The sequence below is a fragment of the Ranitomeya imitator genome, chromosome 3 (assembly GCF_032444005.1).
Source record: "Ranitomeya imitator isolate aRanImi1 chromosome 3, aRanImi1.pri, whole genome shotgun sequence".
NCBI lineage: Eukaryota > Metazoa > Chordata > Amphibia > Anura > Dendrobatidae > Ranitomeya > Ranitomeya imitator.
In genome coordinates this window covers 425,340,321-425,364,783 of record NC_091284.1, presented here as the reverse complement: position 1 = coordinate 425,364,783, position 24,463 = coordinate 425,340,321, and the positions used below count along the sequence as shown (strand labels likewise).

Sequence of the window (24,463 nt, the reverse complement as noted above, 5' to 3'; positions counted from 1 at the left end):
TGTGGTGACAGAGTCAGTGCTTTAAAAGAAGTATGTTAGCACAAATTGACTGTTCATACCAAGCACCAGCACTCCATATGTACCCACGGTGTGGCCAAACAGTCCAGTATAAATTCCCACTCACTTGCTTTACATTTTACATTATTTTTACCACAATGTCTTCACCCGACAAAAAAGAAATCAACTTACATTTTGATCTTTTGATATTAGTTATCGTGATGAAAAGAAGTACTCAAACTTACCTTACAACTGCTGTCATTGTAGCAGTACCATTTTTCATTAGGATTTTTGGCATAAGTAACGTAATGACCTCCTCCCATTATTCCTGAATGGCACTAAGGAGAACAATAATGAAAGACAATAATCAAAATCTTATTCCACGTCCCATAAATCCAATATTTTTTGTCTGCATCTACTATAATTTTATGGCATTGCATATAACATTTTAACACAAAACCATATTGACTGAATGATGGGAATATCCTACTGGTCTTTGATCAGTCTTCTGCTAAGAAAAAAAATCCACATTAAGGACTCGTTCATACAATCGTATTTTCGGGCCAAGTGCTATCAGTGGAAAAAACGGACAGCACTCAGGACCAATGTTATTCAATGAGGTAATGCAGATGAGTGATTATTTTGATTGATCGAATCTGTTTGTACAAAAAATTGCAGTGTGCACTAGTTTCTTCCGTAAGTCAGGTGAGACTCATCCATTCAAGTCTATGGGTGCATAAAAAGAAAAATCGGATGCCATATAGAAAACACATTATAGGATCCAATTTTTACAGATACATTACATACATGCTAGCCACCTTAGGGAGAGACCCAAGTTGGGCTAAATGTAGCGGGACGAAAGAGACCGAAAAGCCCTCTACTTAAAGGAAATACATAGTGGATGCTTTCCTGAAACGGAAAGTACTTGCAAGCAGCATAATACAAAGAATAGCAGGTTTACCCAGAATCCTTTGCAGTAGGCGGAGCTATGCAAATCATCTCTTTCCACCCCTGTCTAATCCACAGCGCTTGGAACCGCCAAGCGTGCAATGCTGCGGATTAGTTTCTAAATTTACACAGCCAACCAATTCCTACCTGTGAAAGAGACCGAAAAGCCCTCTACTTAAAGGAAATACATAGTGGATGCTTTCCTGAAACGGAAAGTACTTGCAAGCAGCATAATACAAAGAATAGCAGGTTTACCCAGAATCCTTTGCAGTAGGCGGAGCTATGCAAATCATCTCTTTCCACCCCTGTCTAATCCACAACGCTTGGAACCGCCAAGCGTGCAATGCTGCGGATTAGTTTCTAAATTTACACAGCCAACCAATTCCTACCTGTGTAAATTTAGAAACTAATCCGCAGCATTGCACGCTTGGCGGTTCCAAGCGCTGTGGATTAGACAGGGGTGGAAAGAGATGATTTGCATAGCTCCGCCTACTGCAAAGGATTCTGGGTAAACCTGCTATTCTTTGTATTATGCTGCTTGCAAGTACTTTCCGTTTCAGGAAAGCATCCACTACAGATACATTGCAATTCTACAACATAGGAAACTTCAAATGGTCTTATAAATGATTATTAGCTGCTGAAAAAAAATTGCACACATGACAAGTGAGAAAAAAAAATTGTCCCTCTTTTCTTTGCTAAAAACATACAACTCTGCCCTTCACCTCTCCAAACAAACCTATTTCAACACCCTCATCACCTCACTGTCCAATACCTTTAAACTTCTCTTTGACACTTTTCATTCCCTACTCAACCCAAGAGTGCAGGCCCCAACCACGGATCTCCACGCTGACGATCTGGCCAATTACTTCAAAGAAAAAATTGACCACATTCGACAGGAAATCATCTCCCAATCTCTTCATACCATGCACTGTCCTACCTCCCTCACTGCACTAGTTCACTCTCTGATTTTGAACCAGTTACAGAAGAAGAAGTAATAAGGCTCCTTGCATCTTCTCGCCCAACCACTTGCACCAGTGACCCCATTCCGTCACATCTCCTCCAGTCCCTTTCCCCGGCTGTCACCTCTCACCTAACAAAAATATTCAACCTTTCTCTCACTTCCGGTATTTTTCCATCCTCATTTAAGCATGCCATCATACATCCATTACTTAAAAAACCATCCCTCGACCAAAACTGTGCCGCTATTTATAGACCTGTCTCTAATCTTCCCTTCATCTCTAAACTCCTCGAACGCCTGGTCCACTCCAGTCTTACCCGCTATCTCTCAGATAACTCTCTTCTAGACCCTCTTCAATCTGGTTTCCGCTCTTTACACTCCACTGAAACTGCCCTCACTAAAATCTCTAATGACCTACTAACAGCTAAATCTAATGGTCACTACTCCATGCTAATTCTCTTGGATCTCTCCGCAGCATTCGACACTGTGGATCATCAGCTCCTCCTCACTATGCTCCGCTCCATCGGCATCAAGGACACTGTTCTCTCCTGGTTCTCCTATCTCTCTGACCGATCCTTCACTGTATCTCTTGCTGGTTCCTCCTCCTCTCACCTTCCCCTTACTGTTGGGGCTCCTCAAGGATCAGTCCTAGCCCCCTCCTTTTCTCTTTGTATACTGCCTCTATTGGACAAACAATCAGTAGATTTGGTTTCCAGTACCATCTCTATGCTGATGACACCCAATTATACACTTCTTCTCCTGTTATCACGCCGACCTTTTTAGTAAACACCAGTGATTGTCTTACCGCTGTCTCTAACATCATGTCCTCACTCTATCTGAAACTGAACCTGTCCTGAACTCGTGTTTTCTCCCTCTATTAACCTACCTTTGCCTGACATTGCCATCTCCGTGTGCGGGTCCATCATTACTCCAAAGCAACATGCCCGCTGCCTTGGGGTCATACTTGATTCCGAGCTTTACTTCACCCCCCACATCCGATCACTGGCTTGCTCTTTTTATCTGCATCTCAAAAACATTTCTAGAATTCGCCCTTTTCTTACTTTCGACTCTGCAAAAACCCTTACTGTTTCACTTATTCATTCTCATCTGGACTATTGTAACTCTCCACTAATTGGCCTCCCTCTTACAAAACTCTCCCCGCTCCAATCTGTCCTGAATGCTGCAGCCAGGATCATATTCCTCACCAACCATTACACCAATGCCTCTACCTTGTGCCAGTCATTACACTGGTTACCCATCCACTCAAGAATCCAGTACAAAACTATTACCCTCATCCACAAAGCACTCCATGGCTCAGCACCACCCTACATCTCCTCTCTGGTCTCAGTCTACCACCCTACCCGTGCCCTCCACTCCGCTAATGACCTCAGGTTAGCATCCTCAATAATCAGAACCTCCCATTCCCGTCTCCAAGACTGTACACGTGCTGCGCCGATTCTTTGGAATGCACTACCTAGGTTAATACGATTAATCCCCAGTTTTAGGCGTGCCCTAAAAACTCATTTCTTCAGATTGGCCTACCACATCAACGCATTAACCTAACTATCCCTGAGTGGCCCATTCAAAAAAAAAAAACATAATCAGGTTCCTCGCAACATGTTCTCATACACTTTATGCAGTTATTAGCCCTCTGTGTCTGTACTGCTACATACTTAGGCAGTTAACTGGTTCATGCAGCTTTACATGAACACCTGAGCCTTAGGGTACCGTCACACTATAACATTTCGATCGCTACGACGGTACGATTCGTGACGTTCCAGCGATATCGTTACGATATCGCTGTGTCTGACACGCAGCAGCGATCAGGGATCCTGCTGAGAATCGTACGTCGTAGCAGATCGTTTAGAACTTTCTTTCATCGCTGGATCTCCCGCTGTCATCGCTAGATCGGTGTGTGTGACACCGATCTAGCGATGCGATCCAGCGATGCGTTCGCTTGTAACCAGGGTAAACATCGGGTAACTAAGCGCAAGACCGCGCTTAGTTACCCGATGTTTACCCTGGTTACAAGCGTTAAACTAAAAAAAAAAAAAACAGCACATACTTACATTCTGGTGTCCGTCAGGTCCCTTGCCGTTTGCTTCCCGCACTGTGACTGCCGGCCGTAAAGTGAAAGCAGAGCACAGCGGCTGTGCTTTCACTTTCACTTTACGGCCGGCAGTCACTGAGTGCGGGAACCAGACGGCAAGGGACCTGACGGACACCAGAATGTAAGTATGTGCTGTTTTTTTTTTTTTAGTTTAACGTTTGTAACCAGGGTAAACATCGGGTAACTAAGCGCGGTCCTGCGCTTAGTTACCCAATGTTTACCCTGGTTACCCAGGGACCTCGGCATCGTTGGTCGCTGGAGAGCTGTCTGTGTGACAGCTCCCCAGCGACCACACTACGATTTACCTACGATCACGGCCAGGTCATATCGCTGGTCGTGATCGTAGGTAAATCGTTTAGTGTGACGGTACCCTTACACTATGGCTGGTCCGAATAACTAAAGCAATTGTTACCATCCAACTCTCGTATCTCCCCTTTTCCTCATAGTTTGTAAGCTTGAAAGCAGGGCCCTCATTCCTCTTGGTATCTATTTTGAACTGTGATTTCTGTTATGCTGTAATGTCTATTGTCTGCACAAGTCCCCTCTATAATTTGTAAAGCGCTGCGGAATATGTTGACGCTATATACCGTATATACTCGAGTATAAGCCGAGATTTTCAGCCCAAATTTTTGGGCTCAAAGTGCCCCTCTCGGCTTATACTCGAGTCACGGTGGGCGGCAGGGGCGGCGGGTGAGGGGGAGAGGGCGCTGAGGCATACTTACCTGCTTCCGGGGCTCCTGGCGCTGTCCCTGCAGTCCCACGGTCTCCAGGTGCCGCAGCTCTTCCCCTGTTCAGCGGTCACGTGGGACCGCTCATTAGAGAAATGAATATGGACTCCACTCCCATAGGGGTGGAGCCGCATATTCATTTCTCTAATGAGCGGTAACGGTGACCGCTGATAGAGGAAGAGGCTGTGGCACCGAAGACCAGCTGTCCGGGGGAAGGAGCGGGACGCCGGGAGCAGGTAAGTATTACATATTCACCTGTCCGCGTTCCACACGCCGGGCGCCGCTCCATCTTCCCGGCGTCTCTCTGCACTGACTGTGCAGGTCAGAGGGCGCGATGACGCATATAGTGTGCGCGCCGCCCTCTGCCTGATCAGTCAGTGCGGAGAGACGCCGGGACGGGACGCCGAGGAGCTGCAAGCAAGAGAGGTGAGTATGGTATTTTTTTTTTTATTGCAGCAGCAATGGCACAGCTTTCTATGGTACATCTATGGGGTAATAATGAACGATGCAGAGCACTATATGGCACAGCTATGGGGCAATAATGAACGGTGCAGAGCACTATATGGCACAGCTATGGGGCAATAATGAACGGTGCAGAGCACTATATGGCACAGCTATGGGGCAATAATGAACGGTGCAGAGCACTATATGGCACAGCTATGAGGCAATAATGAACGGTGCAGAGCACTATATGGCACAGCTATGGGGCAATAATGAACGGTGCAGAGCACTATGGCACAGCTATGGGGCAATAATGAACGGTGCAGAGCACTATATGGCACAGCTATGGGGCAATAATGAACGGTGCAGAGCACTATATGGCACAGCTTTCTATGGTACATCTATGGGGCAATAATGAACGGTGCAGAGCACTATATGGCACAGCTATGGGGCCATAATGAACGGTATGGAGCATCTATTTTTATTTTTGAAATTCACTGGTAGCTGCTGCATTTTCCACCCTAGGCTTATACTCGAGTCAATAAGTTTCCCCAGTTTTTTGTGGCAAAATTAGGGGGGTCGGCTTATACTTGGGTCGGCTTATACTCGAGTATATACGGTAAATAAAATTATTATTATTATTTTCTGGATTAAACTCTGTCCGATTTTTTAATACAAGTACGTATCTACCCTATATCTCAGTTTAGTGCTAGGAAAAAGTGCCAGACTATTAAACTTGATTATTAGAGTGAAGTAATTTCATCACAATAACTTGGACTAATGATTTATGGAAAAAAATACGGTCACCGCATCTAGATTTTAATATATAATGAAACAATAATGTAGTGCACTAAAGAAAAAAAAACATATCTTTCTTAATCGGTACTGTGCTTAATATTTATACTACTAAGCAGCACAATGTGAATGAAACACAGCAGCTGTACAATAAAACATTCATAGACAAGAGACTGAACGATCCACTACTGCTCTTCCTCCCCCCTCACAGCACACACAAGGGGAGAGTCACAGCAGCGGCTCCAGCCCAATACCATCCACTGATTGATATATGATTTAATAAGCAAACCAACTGAAGGATGTAAGTTGCCTTACTTAGAATGACAAGATCAATTTCACAAAAAGGAAAATGGAAATACAACTTTACAGACAATTTCTTTTAATTTTTACACTGCAGTGCTGGTTGTTATTGACGATGCGACTGTTACGAATTACAATCTGAGTCGATTTTACAGATGTCACCTTAAAAGTTCCCAAAGATTTGACTTACCGAGATTGCATAAAGGTTATAGATAGGCTGACAGCAGGCGTCTTCTCTTTGGTCGTCAGTGACATCCTCCTCTTCCCCTATGTGGTTATCGAGATGAGTGTTGTTGCATGTGTTCTGCTCATGAATCAGTCCATTGGTCAACACCGGCTGAGAGTCCTGATTTGCAGCTAACTCCGTTTGGCTTCCACCTAAAACATGTCCTTTATTACAATCTACTGGTTCCAAAGTCTCTCTCGCTTCATTGTCTGAGATATTGTCTTTGCTTTGATCCAAGTTTTCTTTACTGCTTGAGAGTTTTTTGCCTCCAAGCTGTGGTAGACGGAGACGGCCTTTGCCCCTTCCCAGGGATCTAGGGCTGCTGTTGGGACTGCTGTTTTTACTAGACGAGCTTGAAGCTGCTTTCCTTCCTTGCAAAGGAGATGCTGAGGCAAAGATGTGATCATGAGTTAGTACATATAAAAATGACAAAAATATAAACTACATTCTACTTTAGCACAGGTTTTAGTTGCAGTCTAAGTGATGAAGAAACGTACAGAACATTCTTGAAGAAATTTGGCTAAACTTCATAAGATCAGTTACATTAAAAGTTACTTGCTTGCAAAGAGGATGATTGAGAAACCATCTATTTTCCTGCTAAATATGGGTAATAAGGGTTTAACAGAGGAGGCGCACCCAAAACCTGAAGATTTAAGGATTAATCCGAGGATAGCGATTTATCCTGTATCTATGGGATAAGGGACAACTTACTGATTGGAGGGGGTCTGTCCACTGCGATTCTCCATGATCAGAGTTCTGGAGCCCAGGACTTAGGCTATGCAGAATGAATGGAGTGAAGGTGTGCATGCTTGGCCTCCTATCTATGGGACTGCCAGACAAAACTGTGCACAGCACTTGGCTACTTATATTAGTCCCATGGGTACTGATTGAAGAAGAGGTCAAGCATACACAACTCTACTCAAGATGGGGCTCTAGAGAGCTCAGTTAACAGGTTTCGGAGCCCTGTATTTAGGATTGCTGAAAGTTACAATGGTGGGACCCCACCGAGATCATCAAGTTATCCCCTGTGTTGAGAATACAAGATAACTTATTATATTGAGAATAACCCTTTAATGATTAGTGCACAAAAAGACAGACCACCCAAGCCTAATCAAGTGGACTAAAAAAAGTGTGCTTTATTTTGTGATTTTTTTTTTGTCAGGGTCTCCATTTACCACAACAAATATAGCATGATATACTGTCCGATGAACCAAATAAAATTATAACGAGGTCCACTAGTTTCCACTGTGGTGTCCAAAAATGCAATGGAAAAAATTGAATAATAACAGAATATTTGTAAAGGGCTGTGGCCCTCTCCCTTCCTTTGGAAGTCTGAAGGGAGTGGGTACATAGCAGCTCAATAATAATAAGAGTGGGGGCCACAAACCCGACATTAATGGTAACACTACAGTACGGAAGGCAGGAATAGAGTATTTTTACGTTATAAGGAGGAAAAACAGTATTAAAGAAGGGGCTGCTCTTATAGTGGACAACCCCGTTAAGAAAGGATTTGTGTGCTGCATGATGACCTCTGAAGTAGAGAACAGTTACCCGCCTGACCTGTATTATCACCCATTTTTGCAATTATCAAATTATTTTTCATACCTTTACTAGGATTTGCATTGGAAGAACTGATTACAGGCTGAATTTTTACATGAGCATCCGCATCTCCTGCATAACTTAAGTTGGCCAGTTCTGGTTTCTTCAGGTCTCCCTGCGATGAGCATTTTTCCACTTGATCATCGCACTGAAGTCCTGGTTTCCTTTTTTGAAACTGTACTGGCCCTCGAGGTACCAAGAAGGCACTCGGGTCAAACTTCTCTCGGGGAAATTTGACAATTTTTTGAGACTTTATCCAGCGACCATTCACGAACTGGAATCGCTTCAAGTGGATGATCTATTATAAGTTTAAAAAAAAAAAATGAAGACATTGCTATAATAAAATGTAGTCATAATGAGGTATATTTATGAAAAACTAATTCTTAGACTGTGCAAACAGACTAGGCAGTGTTAAAATGTGTCAGCTTTATCATAGTGGTTCATGCTGTTTGATAAATCTTGCTTTAGCTCAGATAAAGGACGCAGGACAGGGTTTGAAATGGTAGCTGTTATAAACAGTCAAATCTATGGAATCCACATGAAATAATAGTTTTAACCTTTTTTTTTCCAATAAAGTCAATCATTGTAACAGGAGTTGGAAACTAACCCCTTTTTTTCTACTTGGATGTATACATTTGGTCAAAATGGATTTCAGCTGGCCACATTTTTAATTTGTTCTATCAGATGGTTTACTTTGTGCCAGAAATGTGCACCACAACTTTGGTGAATTTTTTGGCGTATGTTAAACCACTCTTTTCCAATAAGCCACAATCCCTAGTTGGACAAGTTGTAAAGTGAGTATTTTTAATTAGTGTTTTGATCCTACCTGCCCTTTACATTTGTAGACTTTTAATCTAGGTGGCATGTTTGATAAATATTAAGTTTATGGTCTCTTCAAAGAAAGGTACGCCTTGTCGTGACTGGTGGCTCACACTAATTGTCCAATATTCATTTTTATATACTCTATATCAATAACGCAATATAAATTTCATATATTCAATGTCTGTATATATCTTAGGATGTGCATGAACGGTGCATTCTTGATGCGTTTTCGCGCGGAAATATGCCAAAAACGCTATGGAATCCTTATGCAAGCTAATTCAATGACAATCCTGAAGTGTTGTGCACATGATCAGTAAATTTCCTTTGAGTATTTGCAGTGCGTTTTTTTCTGCAGCATGTCAATTCTTTGTGTGGATTTGCTGAGTTTTTGTTTGCGTTTCACGTACTTCCTGTGGTGTTTCCCACGCAGTCATCTGTGTTAATGCGAAGGAAACACCGGCGCGGAGGTCATGCTGTCAGATGTCAGCATGACCCCGCAGCTGTGACTTGCAGTAAATAGATAACCGCAGGTCAGCAGGCGTGGGCTGATGAGACTAATCCTTCAATCAGGCTACGTCTGCTGTCACTGATAATAGTGACAGCAGGTGCCGCTGATGGGAGACGTAGTCCCATCAGTCGGCGCCTGTGCGCAAAATAAAAAAAATTAAAAATAAAATAAATGTATACATATTCAAATAAAACTCACATTAACACACAATCCCAGATGCCCTCGTCTCCTAGAAAAAAATTAAAAACAATAAACCACCATATCCACAGTAGTCCACGTAATCCCGAGTGTCCTACGGCGATCTCACGTCTAGAACAGTCACATCGGGTGATGTGACCGCTCTACCCGGCTGCCACCGATACACTGACAGGAAGTAATTGCTCCCGCAGTGTATCATTAAGCTGCCGTGAGAGAGTTCACTGGAGTTAATCAGCTGATCAGCTACGCTTCTCTCGCTTACGGCACAGCTGCATGAGAACCTTCTCATGGCAGCTCAGTGCTATACACTGCGGGAGCGATTAACTCCTGTCAGTGTATCGCCGGCTGTCTGTGAGAGTGATCAGGATTGTCGTGGGGCACTATGGATTATCTTCTATGAGGACAGGTGAGGAATATAGTGGTTTATTATTTTATTTTTGTTGCAGGAGATGTTGGCTTCGGTGGATTAGGAGTTCGGTTAGTATGGTTTAAATATGATTCATTAAAGGAGTCTCTCTCTCATTATATCCAATAAAGGTCTTTATTCTAGGTGTTTTTTTTATACAATATCACTATGGGGTCGTTAATGGATAGGTGTCTTATAAATGCCTCTCTATTACTAACCTGTGGGCTTGAAGTCACCTGACAATACAAAGGTGATATCAACCCCCAAATATGAACCCCACTTGCCACTGCTACAGGGCAAGTGGAAAGAGCGAGGCTAAGTGCCAGATTTCGCACATTTTATAGATGCGCCTTTTCTGGGATGGCTGAGAGCAAATGTTTTTAGTCTTGGAGGAGGCCAATATCCATGGCCCTTTCCTAGGCTATTAATATCAGCCCACAGCTGTCTGCCTAGCCTTTGCTGGTTCGATTTTATGGCGGGACCCTACGTCAATATTTTTCTGGGGTCCCCCTGTAAACTAGCCAGTAAAGGCTAAGCAAACAGCTGTGAGCTGATATTAATAGCCTGGGAACCTTTATGGCTATTGGCTCCATCCCAGAATATTAACATCAGCCCGTAGCTTTCTCTCTGCTGGTTATTAAAATTATGCAGGAAACCACACAATTTTTTTTTCCCGTTTTTTTCTTTAACCCCCTTAAGCCCCGAGGGTGGTTTGCACGTTAATGACCGGGCCAATTTTTACAATTCTGACCACTGTCCCTTTATGAGGTTATAACTCTGGAACGCTTCAACGGATCTTGGCGACTCTGACATTGTTTTCTCGTGATATATTGTACTTCATGATAGTGGTAAAATTTATTCGATATAACGTGCGTTTATTTGTGAAAAAACTGAAATTTGGCGAAAATTTTGCAATTTTCCAACTTTGAATTTTTATGCCCTTAAATCACAGAGATATGTCACACAAAATAATTAATAAGTAACATTTTCCACATGTCTACATCAGCACAATTTTGGAACCAAAATTTTTTTTTTTGTTAGGGAGTTATAAGGGTTAAAAGTTGACCACCAATTTCTCATTTTTACAACACCAATATTTTTTAGGGACCACATCACATTTGAAGTCATTTTGAGGGGTCTATATGATAGAAAATAACCAAGTGTGACACCATTCTAAAAACTACACCCCTCAAGGTGCTCAAAACCACATTCAAGAAGTTTATTAACCCTTCAGGTGTTTTACAGGAATTTTTGGAATGTTTATATAAAAATGAACATTTAACTTTTTTTCACAAAAAATGTAATTCAGCTCCAATTTGTTTTATTTTACCAAGGGTAACAGGAGAAAATGGACCCCAAAAGTTGTTGTACAATTTGTCCTGAGTACGCTGATACCTCATATGTGGGGGTAAACCACTGTTTGGGCGCATGGCAGAGCTTGGAAGGGAAGGAGTGCTATTTGACTTTTCAATGCAAAATTTACTGAAATTGAGATGGGACGCCATGTCGCGTTTGGAGAGCCCCTGATGTGCCTAAACATTGAAACCCCCACAAGTGACACCATTTTGGAAAGTAGACCCCCTAAGGAACTTATCTAGATGTGTGGTGAGCACTTTAACCCACCAAGTGCTTCACAGAAGTTTATAATGCAGAGCCGTAAAAATAAAAAATAATATTTTTTCACAAAAATGATCTTTTTGCCCCCAATTTTTTATTTTCCCAAGGGTAAGAGAAGAAATTGGACCCCAAAAGTTGTTGTGCAATTTGTCCTGAATACGCTGATGCCCCATATGTGGGTGTAAACCACTGTTTGGGCGCATGGCAGAGCTCGCAAGGGAAGGAGTGCCATTTGACTTTTCAATGCAAAATTGACTGGAATTGAGATGGGACGCCATGTTGCGTTTGGAGAGCCCCTGATGTGCCTAAACATTGAAACCCCCCACAAGTGACACCATTCTGGAAAGTAGACCCCTTAAGGAACTTATCTAGATGTGTGGTGAGCACTTTGACCCAACAAGTGCTTCACAGAAGTTTATAATGTAGAGCCGTAAAAATAAAAGATATTTTTTCACAAAAATGATCTTTTCGCCCCAAATTTTTTATTTTTCCAAGGGTAAGAGAAGAAATTGGACCCCAAAAGTTGTTGTCCAATTTTTCCTGAGTACGCCGATACCCGATATGTGGGGGTAAACGACTGTTTGGGCGCATGGCAGAGCTTGGAAGGGAAGGAGCGCCGTTTGACTTTTCAATGCAAAATTGACTGGAATTGAGATGGTACACCATGTCGTGTTTGGAGAGCCCCTGATGTGCCTAAACATTAAAACCCCCCACAAGTGACACCATTTTGGAAAGTAGACCCCCTAAGGAACTTATCTAGATGTGTTTTGAGAGCTTTAAAACCCCAAGTGTTTCACTACAGTTTATAACACAGAGCCGTGAAAATAAAAATTATTTTTTATTTTTTTCACAAAAATGATTTTTTAGCCCCCAGTTTTGTATTTTCACAAGGGTAACAGGATAAATTGGACCCCAAAAGTTGTCCAATTTGTCCTGAGTACGCTGATACCCCATATGTGGGGGGGAACCACTGTTTGGGTGCATGGCAGAGCTCGGAAGGGAAGGAGCGCAATTTGGAATGCAGACTTAGATGGATTGGTCTGCAGGCGTCACATTGCATTTGCAGAGCCCCTGATGTACCCAAATAGTAGAAACCCCCCACAAGTGACCCCATATTGGAAACTAGACCTCCCAAGGAACTTATTTAGATGTGTTGTGAGAACTTTGAACCCCCAAGTGTTTCATTACAGTTTACAACGCAGAGCCGTGAAAATAAAAAATCTTTTTTTTCCCACAAAAATGATTTTTAGCCCCCCAAATTTTTATTTTCCCAAGGGTAACAAGAGAACTTGGACCCCAAAAGTTGTTGTCCAATTTGTCCCGAGTACGCGGATACCCCATGTTTGGGCACACGGGAGAGCTCGGAAGGGAAGTAGCACTGTTTTACTTTTTCAACGCAGAATTGTCTGGAATTGAGATCGGACGCCATGTCGTGTTTGGAGAGCCCCTGATGTGCCTAAACAATGGAAACCCCCAATTCTAACTGAAACCCTAATCCAAACACACCCCTAACCCTAATCCCAACAGTAACCCTAACCACACCTCTAACCCTGACACACCCCTAACTCTAATCCAAACCCTAATCCCAACCGTAAATGTAATCCAAACCCTAAATTTAGCCCCAACCCTAACTTTAGCCCCAACCCTAACTTTAGCCCCAACCCTAACCCTAACTTTAGCCCCAACCCTAAGCCTAACTTTAGCCCCGACCCTAACTTTAGCCCCAACCCTAACTTTAGCCCCAACCCTAACTTTAGCCCCAACCCTAACCCTGACTTTAGCTCCAACCCTAGCCCCAACCCTAACCCTAGACCTAACCCTAGCCCTAACCCTCGCCCTAACGGGAAAATGGAAATAAATACATTTTTTTTTAATTTTATTATTTTTCCCTAACTAAGGGGGTGATGAAGAGGGGTTTGATTTACTATTATAGCGTTTTTTATGATTGCCAGCTGTCGCACACTAAAAGACGCTTTTTATAGCAAAAAAGTTTTTGCGTCTCCACATTTTGAGACCGATAATTTTGCCATATTTTGGTCCACAGAGTCATGTGAGGTCTTGTTTTTTGCGGGACGAGTTGACGTTTTTATTGGTAACATTTTCTGACAAGTGACAGTTTTTGATTGCTTTTTATTCCGATTTTTGTGAGGCAGAATGACCAAAAACCAGCTATTCATAAATTTCTTTGGGGGGAGGCGTTTATACGGTTCTGCGTTTGGTAAAATTGATAAAGCAGTTTTATTCTTCGGGTCAGTACGTTTACAGCGATACCTCATTTATATCATTTTTTTCTCTTTTGGCGCTTTTATACGATAAAAACTATTTTATAGAAAAATGAATTATTTTGGCATCGCTTTATTCTCAGGACTATAAATTTTTATTTTTTGCTGATGATGCTGTATGGCGGCTCGTTTTTTGCGGGACAAGATGACGTTTTAAGCGGTAGTATGGTTATTTATATCCGTCTTTTTGATCGCGTGTTATTCCACTTTTTGTTCAGCGGTAGGATAATAAAGCGTTGTCTTTTGCCTCTTTTTTTCCTCTTACGGTGTTTACTGAAGGGGTTAACTAGTGGGACAGTTTTATAGGTGGGGTCGTTACGGACTTGGCGATACTAAATATGTGTACTTTTATTGTTTTTTTTTTTAATTTAGATAAAGAAATGTATTTATGGGAATAATTTTTTTTTCTAATTTTTTTTTTACACGTGTTAATTTTTTTTTTTTTTTTTTTTACTTTATTACTTTGTTCCAGCGGGGAACATCACAGATCGTTGATCTGACAGATTGCACAGCACTCTGTCAGATCAGCGATCTGACTTACAGCAGTGCAGGCTTACCAAGCGCCTGCTCTGAGCAGGCACTTGGTAAGCCACCTCCCTCCCTGCAGGACCCGGATGCCACGGCCATTTTGGATCCGGGCCTTGCTGCAGGGAGGAAGGTAGGAGACCCTCGCAGCAACGTGATCACACCGCGTTGCTGCGGGGGTCTCAGGGAAGCCCGCAGGGAGCCCCCTCCCTGCGCGATGCTTCCCTACACCGCCGGCACCCCGCGATCATGTTTGATCGCGGTGTGCCGGGGGTTAATGTGCCGGGAGCGGTCCGTGACCGCTCCTGGCACGTAGTGCCGGATGTCAGCTGCGATAGGCAGCTGACACCCGGCCACGCTCCGCCCGTGAGCGCTGCAGATCGCATATGACGTACTATCCAGTCACTGGGAATTAAGTCCCAGGGCACCTTGACTTGATAGTATGTCATATGGGATTAAGGGGTTAAAAATAACAGTTACTGTTTAGTTACAGCCTATGTATGTTCTTTCTGTTAATGCTCCTACATAGGATGGTGACACTGTGTGTGCTGTTTTGTGTGAGTTTGTTTGTGTTTACTTATCGACTAAAGGTACCTTCACACATAACGATATTGTTAACGATATCGTTGCATTTTGTGACGTAGCAACGATATCGTTAATGAAATCGTTATGTGTGACAGCGACCAACGATCAGGCCCCTGCTGGGAGATCGTTGGTCGCTGAACAAAGTCCAGAACTTTATTTTGTCGCTGGATCTCCCGCTGACATCGCTGGATCGGCGTGTGTGACACCGATCCAGCGATGTCTTCACTGGTAACCAGGGTAAACATCGGGTTACTAAGCGCAGGGCCGCACTTAGTAACCCGATGTTTACCCTGGTTACCATCCTAAAAGTAAAAAAACAAACACTACATACTTACCTACCGTTGTCTGTCCCCGGCACTCCTCCTGCACTGGCTGTGAGCGTCGGTCAGCCGGAAAGCAGAGCGGTGACTTCACCGCTCTGCTTTCCGGCCGCTGTGCTCACACAGACAGTACAGGAGGAGTGCAGAGAAGCAGAGCGCCGGGGACAGACAGCGTTAGGTAAGTATGAAGCGTTTGTTTTTTTTACTTTTAGGATGGTAACCAGGGTAAACATCGGGTTACTAAGCGCGGCCCTGCGCTTAGTTACCCAATGTTTACCCTGGTTACCGGCATCGTTGGTCGCTGGAGAGCGGTCTGTGTGACAGCTCTCCAGCGACCAAACAGCGACGCTGCAGCGATCCGGATCGTTGTCGGTATCGCTGCAGCGTCGCTTAATGTGAAGGGGCCTTTAGTAATGAGGGTGTCGGGCTGGCACCTTTTCATTACTAAACCTAGGGCTAGGTATCAATGACAGCTGCCGACACCAAGCCCTAATCCCATTATCCTGATGCCACTGCATCAGCATGAAAAAGGTGGAGTTGAACCAAGAAATTACAACACAAAACATTTTAAAAAATATCTTTATTTCACTCAAAAAAGCCTTTACTGCTGTACAAAAACTAGGCAAAAAAACGCAGCAAAACCGCGTTTTTTTGTTGCAGCGGTTTTCCTGCCAAGAGATGTAGAAACCTTGCAGAAATTTCTGCAAGCAAATACTCAATGTGTGCACATCACCTTCGCACATACAGAGGTTGCCGTAGTCTTTTATTAGTATATAAAGTAGTCATTGCAGCTTGCACCTGTTCACACTTGCTTTATTGTGTTAGGAAATGCTGTACAGATTTTAAAGTTGTAAAAAGTGTTTGAACATAGCATAAATTTTGTGAGCATCAGAAAAGATGTTTTTTTTGCACAAATTATGCCAGAATTCTTTATAAGCTCTAATGCAGGGTTTACACAAACTTTTTTGGTCAAAGGACCGCAATCTAGGAACTACACTAAATATTAAAGGGGTGTTGCTTTCTATGACATGGCATGCTGAAAGTTTATACCATACATTTCTGAAAGGTGAAATTCTACTAGGAATCTTACCTTCTACAATCATCACTTTCATGTTCACTGAGTTCTTTAAAGAGGATTTAGAAATAGATTCTGCTCAGTTCACGGAGATCTTTAAAGAGAATTTAGAAATAGATTCTGCTCCTAAATCCACACCACAAACCTAGTCAAATACTCTTTGAATAAGTATCCGACTGATTTTGATTGGACAGCTACTTTAGTGCACACAGTGCTGTATTTTTACATTATTTTGAACATTTCCCAGTAAAACCAATAGGAAGCTTTTCAAAGAGTATTGGATGTATTTTTAATGTGGATTTTGCAGTAAAGGCCATTTTTAAATCTTCATAAAAAAAATTAAGACCCAAAGAGGTCTTCCTCTTGAATGCACATGGTTCTTTACAATAGGTTATATGAGTCTTGTGTTTAATTTCCAATGTTTCACAATTCCCAGTATAGAGAGTCACTGGCCTGTATTAGTTAGAGGAGAACACTGCAGTCCTATTTCACAGAAACTATTTACAAAAACAAATAAAACAGCAAAAGATAACTAAAATATAATAACATTGGTGATTGGTGGAATTCATGAAGAAACCATCATCAAAAAATGATCTAAAAAAGAAAAAAAAAATGGCAAACTATACTCACACAAAAATATAGATGTGTATATTACCCATAGAATTTGTTATTTTGTCAGGGGAGGATAGCTATGTACAGCATTAAAATTATTGTTGCAAATATTCATGAAAAATAAGAATATAAAATGGTACCAGAATTGGAGGGAGCCTCCAAAGGTCAAGTTTCTTAGTAGCCAAACAATGGGTTTTACATTTGGAACAATAGTACATTTCATCTTCCCCCAATTCCTCCTCAGTGGTGAAGGCGCGGAGACAGCTATCCAGGTTAATGGGCTCTGCTTGTGCTCTACGACTCTGTTCAACACTCCCATGCTCTTCCACAATCTGTACAGAGGAACAAAAAAAAACAAAAAACATGGAAATTTTTGGAGTATAATACATAAATGGTATGAATGAAAATAAAAAAAAGAAAGAAGAGAGACTGAACCATAGACCTTCCCAGAACTGCTCAATGCAAAATATTAAAGGCGTTGTCCACAACTGGTGAGAATTTTTGACTTAAATACATGCATTTTGGCCTAAAATTATTTTTTTAAATAAGGTTTAATTAAAGTGGTGGTCTTTATTGTACTAATCTAATCACTTTTCTAATATAACTTTAATTAAAAAGTCCCTACCATTCTAACTGCTTACGTTTTTTTTTGCTTTTTTACTTACGGCTTGATGACATTTTGCTTGAGAATCCCCAGTGTATGCTGGGATACGCAAACAGAAAGGGGCAGAAGCTTTGATCACTTTGCGCAGCTTCTGTCCCCGCCCTGTGACAAAGCGTCATCAGTGATGCCGGTTTACTCTACTGAGCATGTGTTGGTGAGTGAACCGTCAGTGCACAATGTAAGGAGAAAATGCGGAGAGCAGGGACCAGCCTGACTCCCAAAAGTTAAGTCTGTTTCAGTGGCGGGATTGGTCTCTGCTCTCCTTGCTTTAAATTTAGACTGCATTATTACTATATAGAATATACTTATAAAAATTGACGTACTTAGAGTAGAAATTTGCAGATTCACGTGAGCCCACCAGCCATGACAAGCAACATTCTTGTTTTCTTTACATTTTACACAGTGCCCTAATTTTTTTAAAGAGATTTTAGATGCATTTAAGGAGAAAAAAAGTCTCTTGATGTGTACAACTCCTTTAATTGAAATCCATGCCCACTTCTATAGATGCCTAACATGATTTCCTTTTCCTTACCCTTTCTTGTGATGTCTGATAACGAAGATGTAGAGCTGTGGGATCCCAATCTACAGCAATGTAAGCATTACCAATGTAGGCACGGTCTTCTGTACAGTCAATCTTACATCCTCTGCAAAACCTAAATTGAAATCAATGGGAAGGACAACATTAAAAAATAAGGAATATTGGAACTGTATCAGTTGTAAGCATCTTGTTTTTAAGTACAGATGTGTCCTTTGTTAACTTATCTCAAAATCGGACAATTGCCAAGATGTATGGTATGAGCTGTTTAACATGAGAAAAAAAAAGTACATCTGTCAGATGGCTCAGCTGAAACCAAAGTATATATTTAACGGCTTCCGAACTCCCCATAGACTTTGGATGTCCAGGCAATCTTGCTCCTACTCAACAGCAATGTTCTAAATAGTCACTGCACAGAAGCGCAGATACACACAATTGTTTAGCTTCTGAAGTGGGGATCTGGCTGACAGAGACTACTGAAGTCCCCACAGAGAATGCAGGGACGGATTACTACACTCTGCATCTTCTCCATTGCTGTATACACAGAACTAAAGAAGCACTGTGTACACAAAGTAATAGGAAGTGCTGATGGCACTGTGAGTGCTATGTATACAAAGGCAACAGGACCTGCTGGGTCATAAAAGACAGACGGCTGCATTTCCCCTGCAACTGGGGCTAGTATACCAGTCCCAGTTAAAAGGGAAACATGGTGAAAATGGGAAAACAGATACTTACAGTGGGGCAAAAAAGTATTTAGTCAGTCAGCAATAGTGCAAGTTCCACCACTTAAAAAGATGAGAGGCGTCTGTAATTTACATCATAGGTAGACCTCAACTATAAGAGACAAACTGAGAAAAAAAAAATCCAGAAAATCAGATTGTCTGTTTTTTTAACATTTTATTTGCATATTATGGTGGAAAATAAGGCCATGTTCACACAGTGCGATTTTTACTGCGGAACCGCCGTGATTTTGCCGCTGCGGGTCCGCAGCTGTTTTCCATGCAGGGTACAGTACAATGTACCCTATGGAAAACAGGAACCACTGTGCACATGATGCGGAAATGCACTTAAAAAAGCCGCGCTGAATAGCTGCGTTAAAAAAGAAGGACCATGTCACTTCTTTGTGCGGAACTGCAGCGGTTCTGCAGCCATTGACCTCCATTGTGAGGTCAAACCCGCAGTAAAACCCGCAGATCAAAAATATATCTGCGGGTTTTCTGCGGTTTGTGGTGCAGAACCGCTGCAGCAGGAAGTGCGTGGGCGGAGTCTGGCTGCCCCCCCCCGTGCTCCAATCCCACCCCCCCATGCTCCGATGCCACCCCCCCCCCGTGCCCTCATCTCCCCCCCTTATACTTACCGTTCCTCCCGGTGTCCGTCCGGCCGTCTTCTCCCTGGGCGCCGCCATCTTCCAAAATGGCGGGCGCATGCGCAGTGCGCCCGCCGAATCTGCCGGCCGGCAGATTCGTTCCAAAGTGCATTTTGATCACTGAGATATAATCTATCTCAGTGATCAAAATAAAAAAAATAGTAAATGACCCCCCCCCTTGTCAACCCCATAGGTAGGAACAATAAAAAAAATAAAGAATTGTTTTTTTCCCCCCACTACAGTTAGAACTAGGGTTAGGGTTAGGGGTAGGGTTAGGGGTAGGGTTAGGGGTAGGGCTAGGGTTAGGGGTAGGGTTAGGGTATTTTCAGCCATTTTAACCCTAAAAAAACTTCCTAGAAAACACACACACTCTGCAGAGAAAACTGCATAAAAAACGCACTAAAAACCGCATAAAAAAAACGCACCAAAAAACGCACCTGCGTTTTCTGCCAAGAGCTGCGGTTTTTAGTGCAGAAAAAACAGCAGGGAAATCAGGAACGTGTGAACATGGCCTAAGTATTTGGTCAGAAACAAAATTTCATCTCAATACTTTGTAATATATCCTTTGTTGGCAATGACAGAGGTCAAACGTTTTCTGTAAGTCTTCACAAGGTTGCCACACACTGTTGTTGGTATGTTGGCCCATTCCTCCATGCAGATCTCCTCTAGAGCAGTGATGTTTTTGGCTTTTCGCTTGGCAACACGGACTTTCAACTCCCTCCAAAGGTTTTCTATAGGGTTGAGATCTGGAGACTGGCTAGGCCACTCCAGGACCTTGAAATGCTTCTTACGAAGCCACTCCTTCGTTGCCCTGGCGGTGTGCTTTGGATCATTGTCATGTTGAAAGACCCAGCCACGTTTCATCTTCAATGCCCTTGCTGATGGAAGGAGGTTTGCACTCAAAATCTCACGATACATGGCCCCATTCATTCTTTCATGTACCCGGATCAGTCGTCCTGGCCCCTTTGCAGAGAAACAGCCCCAAAGCATGATGTTTCCACCACCATGCTTTACAGTAGGTATGGTGTTTGATGGATGCAACTCAGTATTCTTTTTCCTCCAAACACGACAAGTTGTGTTTCTACCAAACAGTTCCAGTTTGGTTTCATCAGACCATAGGACATTCTCCCAAAACGCCTCTGGATCATCCAAATGCTCTCTAGCAAACTTCAGACGGGCCCGGACATGTACTGGCTTAAGCAGTGGGACACGTCTGGCACTGCAGGATCTGAGTCCATGGTGGCGTAGTGTGTTACTTATGGTAGGCCTTGTTACATTGGTCCCAGCTCTCTGCAGTTCATTCACTAGGTCCCCCCGCGTGGTTCTGAGATTTTTGCTCACCGTTCTTGTGATCATTCTGACCCCACGGGGTGGGATTTTGCGTGGAGCCCCAGATCGAGGGAGATTATCAGTGGTCTTGTATGTCTTCCATTTTCTAATTATTGCTCCCACTGTTGATTTCTTCACTCCAAGCTGGTTGGCTATTGCAGATTCAGTCTTCCCAGCCTGGTGCAGGGCTACAATTTTGGTTCTGGTGTCCTTTGACAGCCCTTTGGTCTTCACCATAGTGGAGTTTGGAGTCAGACTGTTTGAGGGTGTGCACATGTGTCTTTTTATACTGATAACAAGTTTAAACAGGTGCCATTACTACAGGTAATGAGTGGAGGAAAGAGGAGACTCTTAAAGAAGAAGTTACAGGTCTGTGAGAGCCAGAAATCTTGATTGTTTGTTTCTGACCAAATACTTATTTTCCACCATAATATGCAAATAAAATGTTAAAAAAACAGACAATGTGATTTTCTGGATTTTTTTTTCTCAGTTTGTCTCCCATAGTTGAGGTCTACCTATGATGTAAATTACAGACGCCTCTCATCTTTTTAAGTGGTGGAACTTGCACTATTGCTGACTGACTAAATACTTTTTTGCCCCACTGTATTTCACTTATTTTTCCACTAATATCGCCCAACAGCAGGAAAAAGAATGTGACAGTGACATAAAATGAAGGCCCATGTATCATGAAAACAAAAAAAGGGGAACAATTTTTAAAGCTCTTTAAACCACATGAACAGAAAGTCGAAAATGTGCGTAGTCAGAAACAGGGGTAAATGGCCCAGTCTTGAACTGGTTAATTTGGCTAATATCTAATTTCCTTTACTGGATGAGTGTGGCAGATCATGCTGATTAATGTTATTGTCCCAATATCCATACAAGATAAGAGACCTGGTGCCTTCACTGTCTCTGGAGCAGATTTCTTGGATTTTGTAATAAATCATAAATCCTTGTGACTGATTTAGTACTGTGTGGAGGATATAAAGGACTGTCACAAATTTATATTCCTAGACCCATCAGTGTTTTTGTGATTTCTAGTTGCCTTTTAATAGACAGTTGTGCTCAAAAGTTTACATACCCCGGCAGAATTTTTGCTTTCTTGGCCTTTTTTTCAGAAAATATGAATGATAACATCAAAACTCTTTCTCCACTCATGGTTAGTGGTTGGGTTGAAGCCATTTACTGTCAAATTACTGTGTTTTCTCTTTCTAAATCATAATGACAACCCAAAACATCCAAATGACCCTGATCAAAAGTTCACATACCCTGGTGATTTTGGCCTGATAACAAGCACAGAAGTTGACACAAATGGGTTTGAATGGCTACTAAAGGTAACATCCTCACTTGTGACCTGTTTGCTTGTTATCAGTGTGTGTGCATAAAAGCTGAGTGAGTTTATGGGATCCAGACAGACTCTTGCATCTTTCATCCAGCCACTGATCTCTGGATTGTGTGTCATGGGGATAGCAAAAGAATTGTCAACAGAACTATGGGAAAAGGTAGTTGAACGGTATAAAACAGGAAATGGATACAAAAAGATATCCAAGGAATTGATAATGCCAGTCAGCAGCGGTCAAAATGTGATTAACAAAAGGAAAATCAGGAGCTCTGTAAAAACAAAACCACGATCAGCTAGACCAATACAAATGTTGTCCACAACTGCCAGGAAAATTGTTCGGGATGCAAAGAAAAACCCACAAATAACATCCGCTGAAATACTGGACTCTCTGAAAACTACCAGTTTGGCTGTTTCAAGACGCACAATAAGGAGGCACTTGAAGAAAAATCAGCTGCATGGTTGAGTCACCAGAAGAAAGCCATTACTGCGCAAATGCCACACAGTATCTCGCCTACAAAATGCAAAACAGAACAGAGACAACCCTCAAAACTTCTGGAACAAAGTAATTTGGAGTGATGAGACCAAAATTGCACTTTTTGGCACAACCATAAACGTTACATTTAGAGAGAGGTCAACAAGGTCTATGATGAAAGGAAGACCACTCCTAATGTAAAGCACTGAGGTGGATCGCTGATGTTTTCGGAATGTATGAGCTACAAAAGGCACAGGAAACTTGGTCAAAGTTGAAGGAAAGATGAATGCAGCATGTTATCAGCAAATACTGGAGGCAAATTTGCACTCATCAGCCCGGAAGCTGCACATGGGACATACTTGGATGTTCCAACATGACAACAATCCAAAACACAAGGCCAAGTCAACCTGTCACTGGTTACAGCATAACAAAGTGAAGGTTCTGGATTGGCCATCTCAGCCTCCTGACCTCAATATCATTGAGCCACTCTGGGGGACACCTCAAGCGTGCAGTTCATGCTAGACAGCCCAGGAATTTACAGGAACTGGAGGCTATTTGCCAAGAAGAGTGGGCAGCTTTACTGTGGAGAAAGTGGGTCAGTGGGTGCTCTAGTCTGCTGGCCCGGCAGTCTTTAGCAAGACTGCATGGACCAGGGCTCATACCACTGAACGCCCGCTCTATCTCCCAGTGGGCAATACACTACACAGACAACATAGTGTTAAGGTAAAACAGTGTGGCAATACTTTATTGAACCACAACACACCATAGCAAACAGAACAATCTCAGCAATTACACCAAGATGGTGCACATTAAAGGGCCTCACCCTTCCGCTGACTTGCCAAGATAATGGAAGATGTTACATCAGAGCTCCCAGGGTTGCTACTCCATCTGTAGTAGACACGCAGAGAGGAGGTAACGACAAGCGTAGGGAGATATCCGAGAGCAGTCCTGTGTTCTGGCAGCTGGGTCCGATGTACTCTCAGCTTAGATCCTGAAGAGGGTTTCTGCCATGACTTCTGTAATGTAGGCCCTCTCAACATCAACAGCTCTTCCTTTTTATACCCAAGGCATGTAAGCTATTTTTAGAATTACCCAGTGTCCTTCAGTCCAACATCAAGATAAAGTAAATAATGGTGATGTGATCATGTAGCACTACTTGACCATTCAATCTATTTTCACAGTCTTCCCCTCTCTGCTTTAGAAGTTACCAAGCTGGTTCCAGATTTCAATGTACAATTAGCATATCAGCACACATTCATAAACAAAGATAAACACACACTATGTACAAGTCACTATTACAGACTTACACAGTATGTTAAAAAGTATATCAGTTGGCAAGTCTGTCTTCTTGAACCACCAGACAAACACTTAAAGTATCATCACACTCAGCAACTTTGCAAAGAGAACGACAACAATCCGTGATGTTGCAGCTTCCTGGATAGCGATCTCGTTGTGTTTGACACGCAGGAGCGATCTGGATCCCGCTGTGCCATCGCTGGTCGGAGCTAGAAGTCCAGAACTTTATTTCGTCGCCAGGTCGGCGTGTATCGTCATGTTTGACATCAAAAGCAACGACGCCAGCAACGAGCATAGGGCCCCTAGATGTGTGTCGGATCGGTACACTCCGGCTATTTGACATGGAGCTAACAACAGCAAGAACGAGAAGTGAGTCGCCGTTACGTCACTGGATCGCTCCTGCATCGTTC

General features: G+C 42.7%; 1 protein-coding gene across 2 annotated transcripts in view; it reads right to left on the bottom strand.

The window, feature by feature from the left end:
- The window catches only part of USP32 (ubiquitin specific peptidase 32), a 347,736-nt gene that overhangs the window by 5,148 nt on the left and 318,125 nt on the right, over positions 1–24,463 (bottom strand). For both annotated transcript variants that reach the window (XM_069757228.1, XM_069757227.1), the window contains exons 29-33: positions 18,249–18,369; positions 17,193–17,384; positions 8,109–8,400; positions 6,468–6,889; positions 243–335 (exon numbers count right to left, since the gene is read on the bottom strand). In XM_069757228.1, the coding sequence (XP_069613329.1) occupies positions 243–335; positions 6,468–6,889; positions 8,109–8,400; positions 17,193–17,384; positions 18,249–18,369 (1,120 nt within the window). The remainder of the gene's footprint in view (positions 1–242; positions 336–6,467; positions 6,890–8,108; positions 8,401–17,192; positions 17,385–18,248; positions 18,370–24,463) is intronic.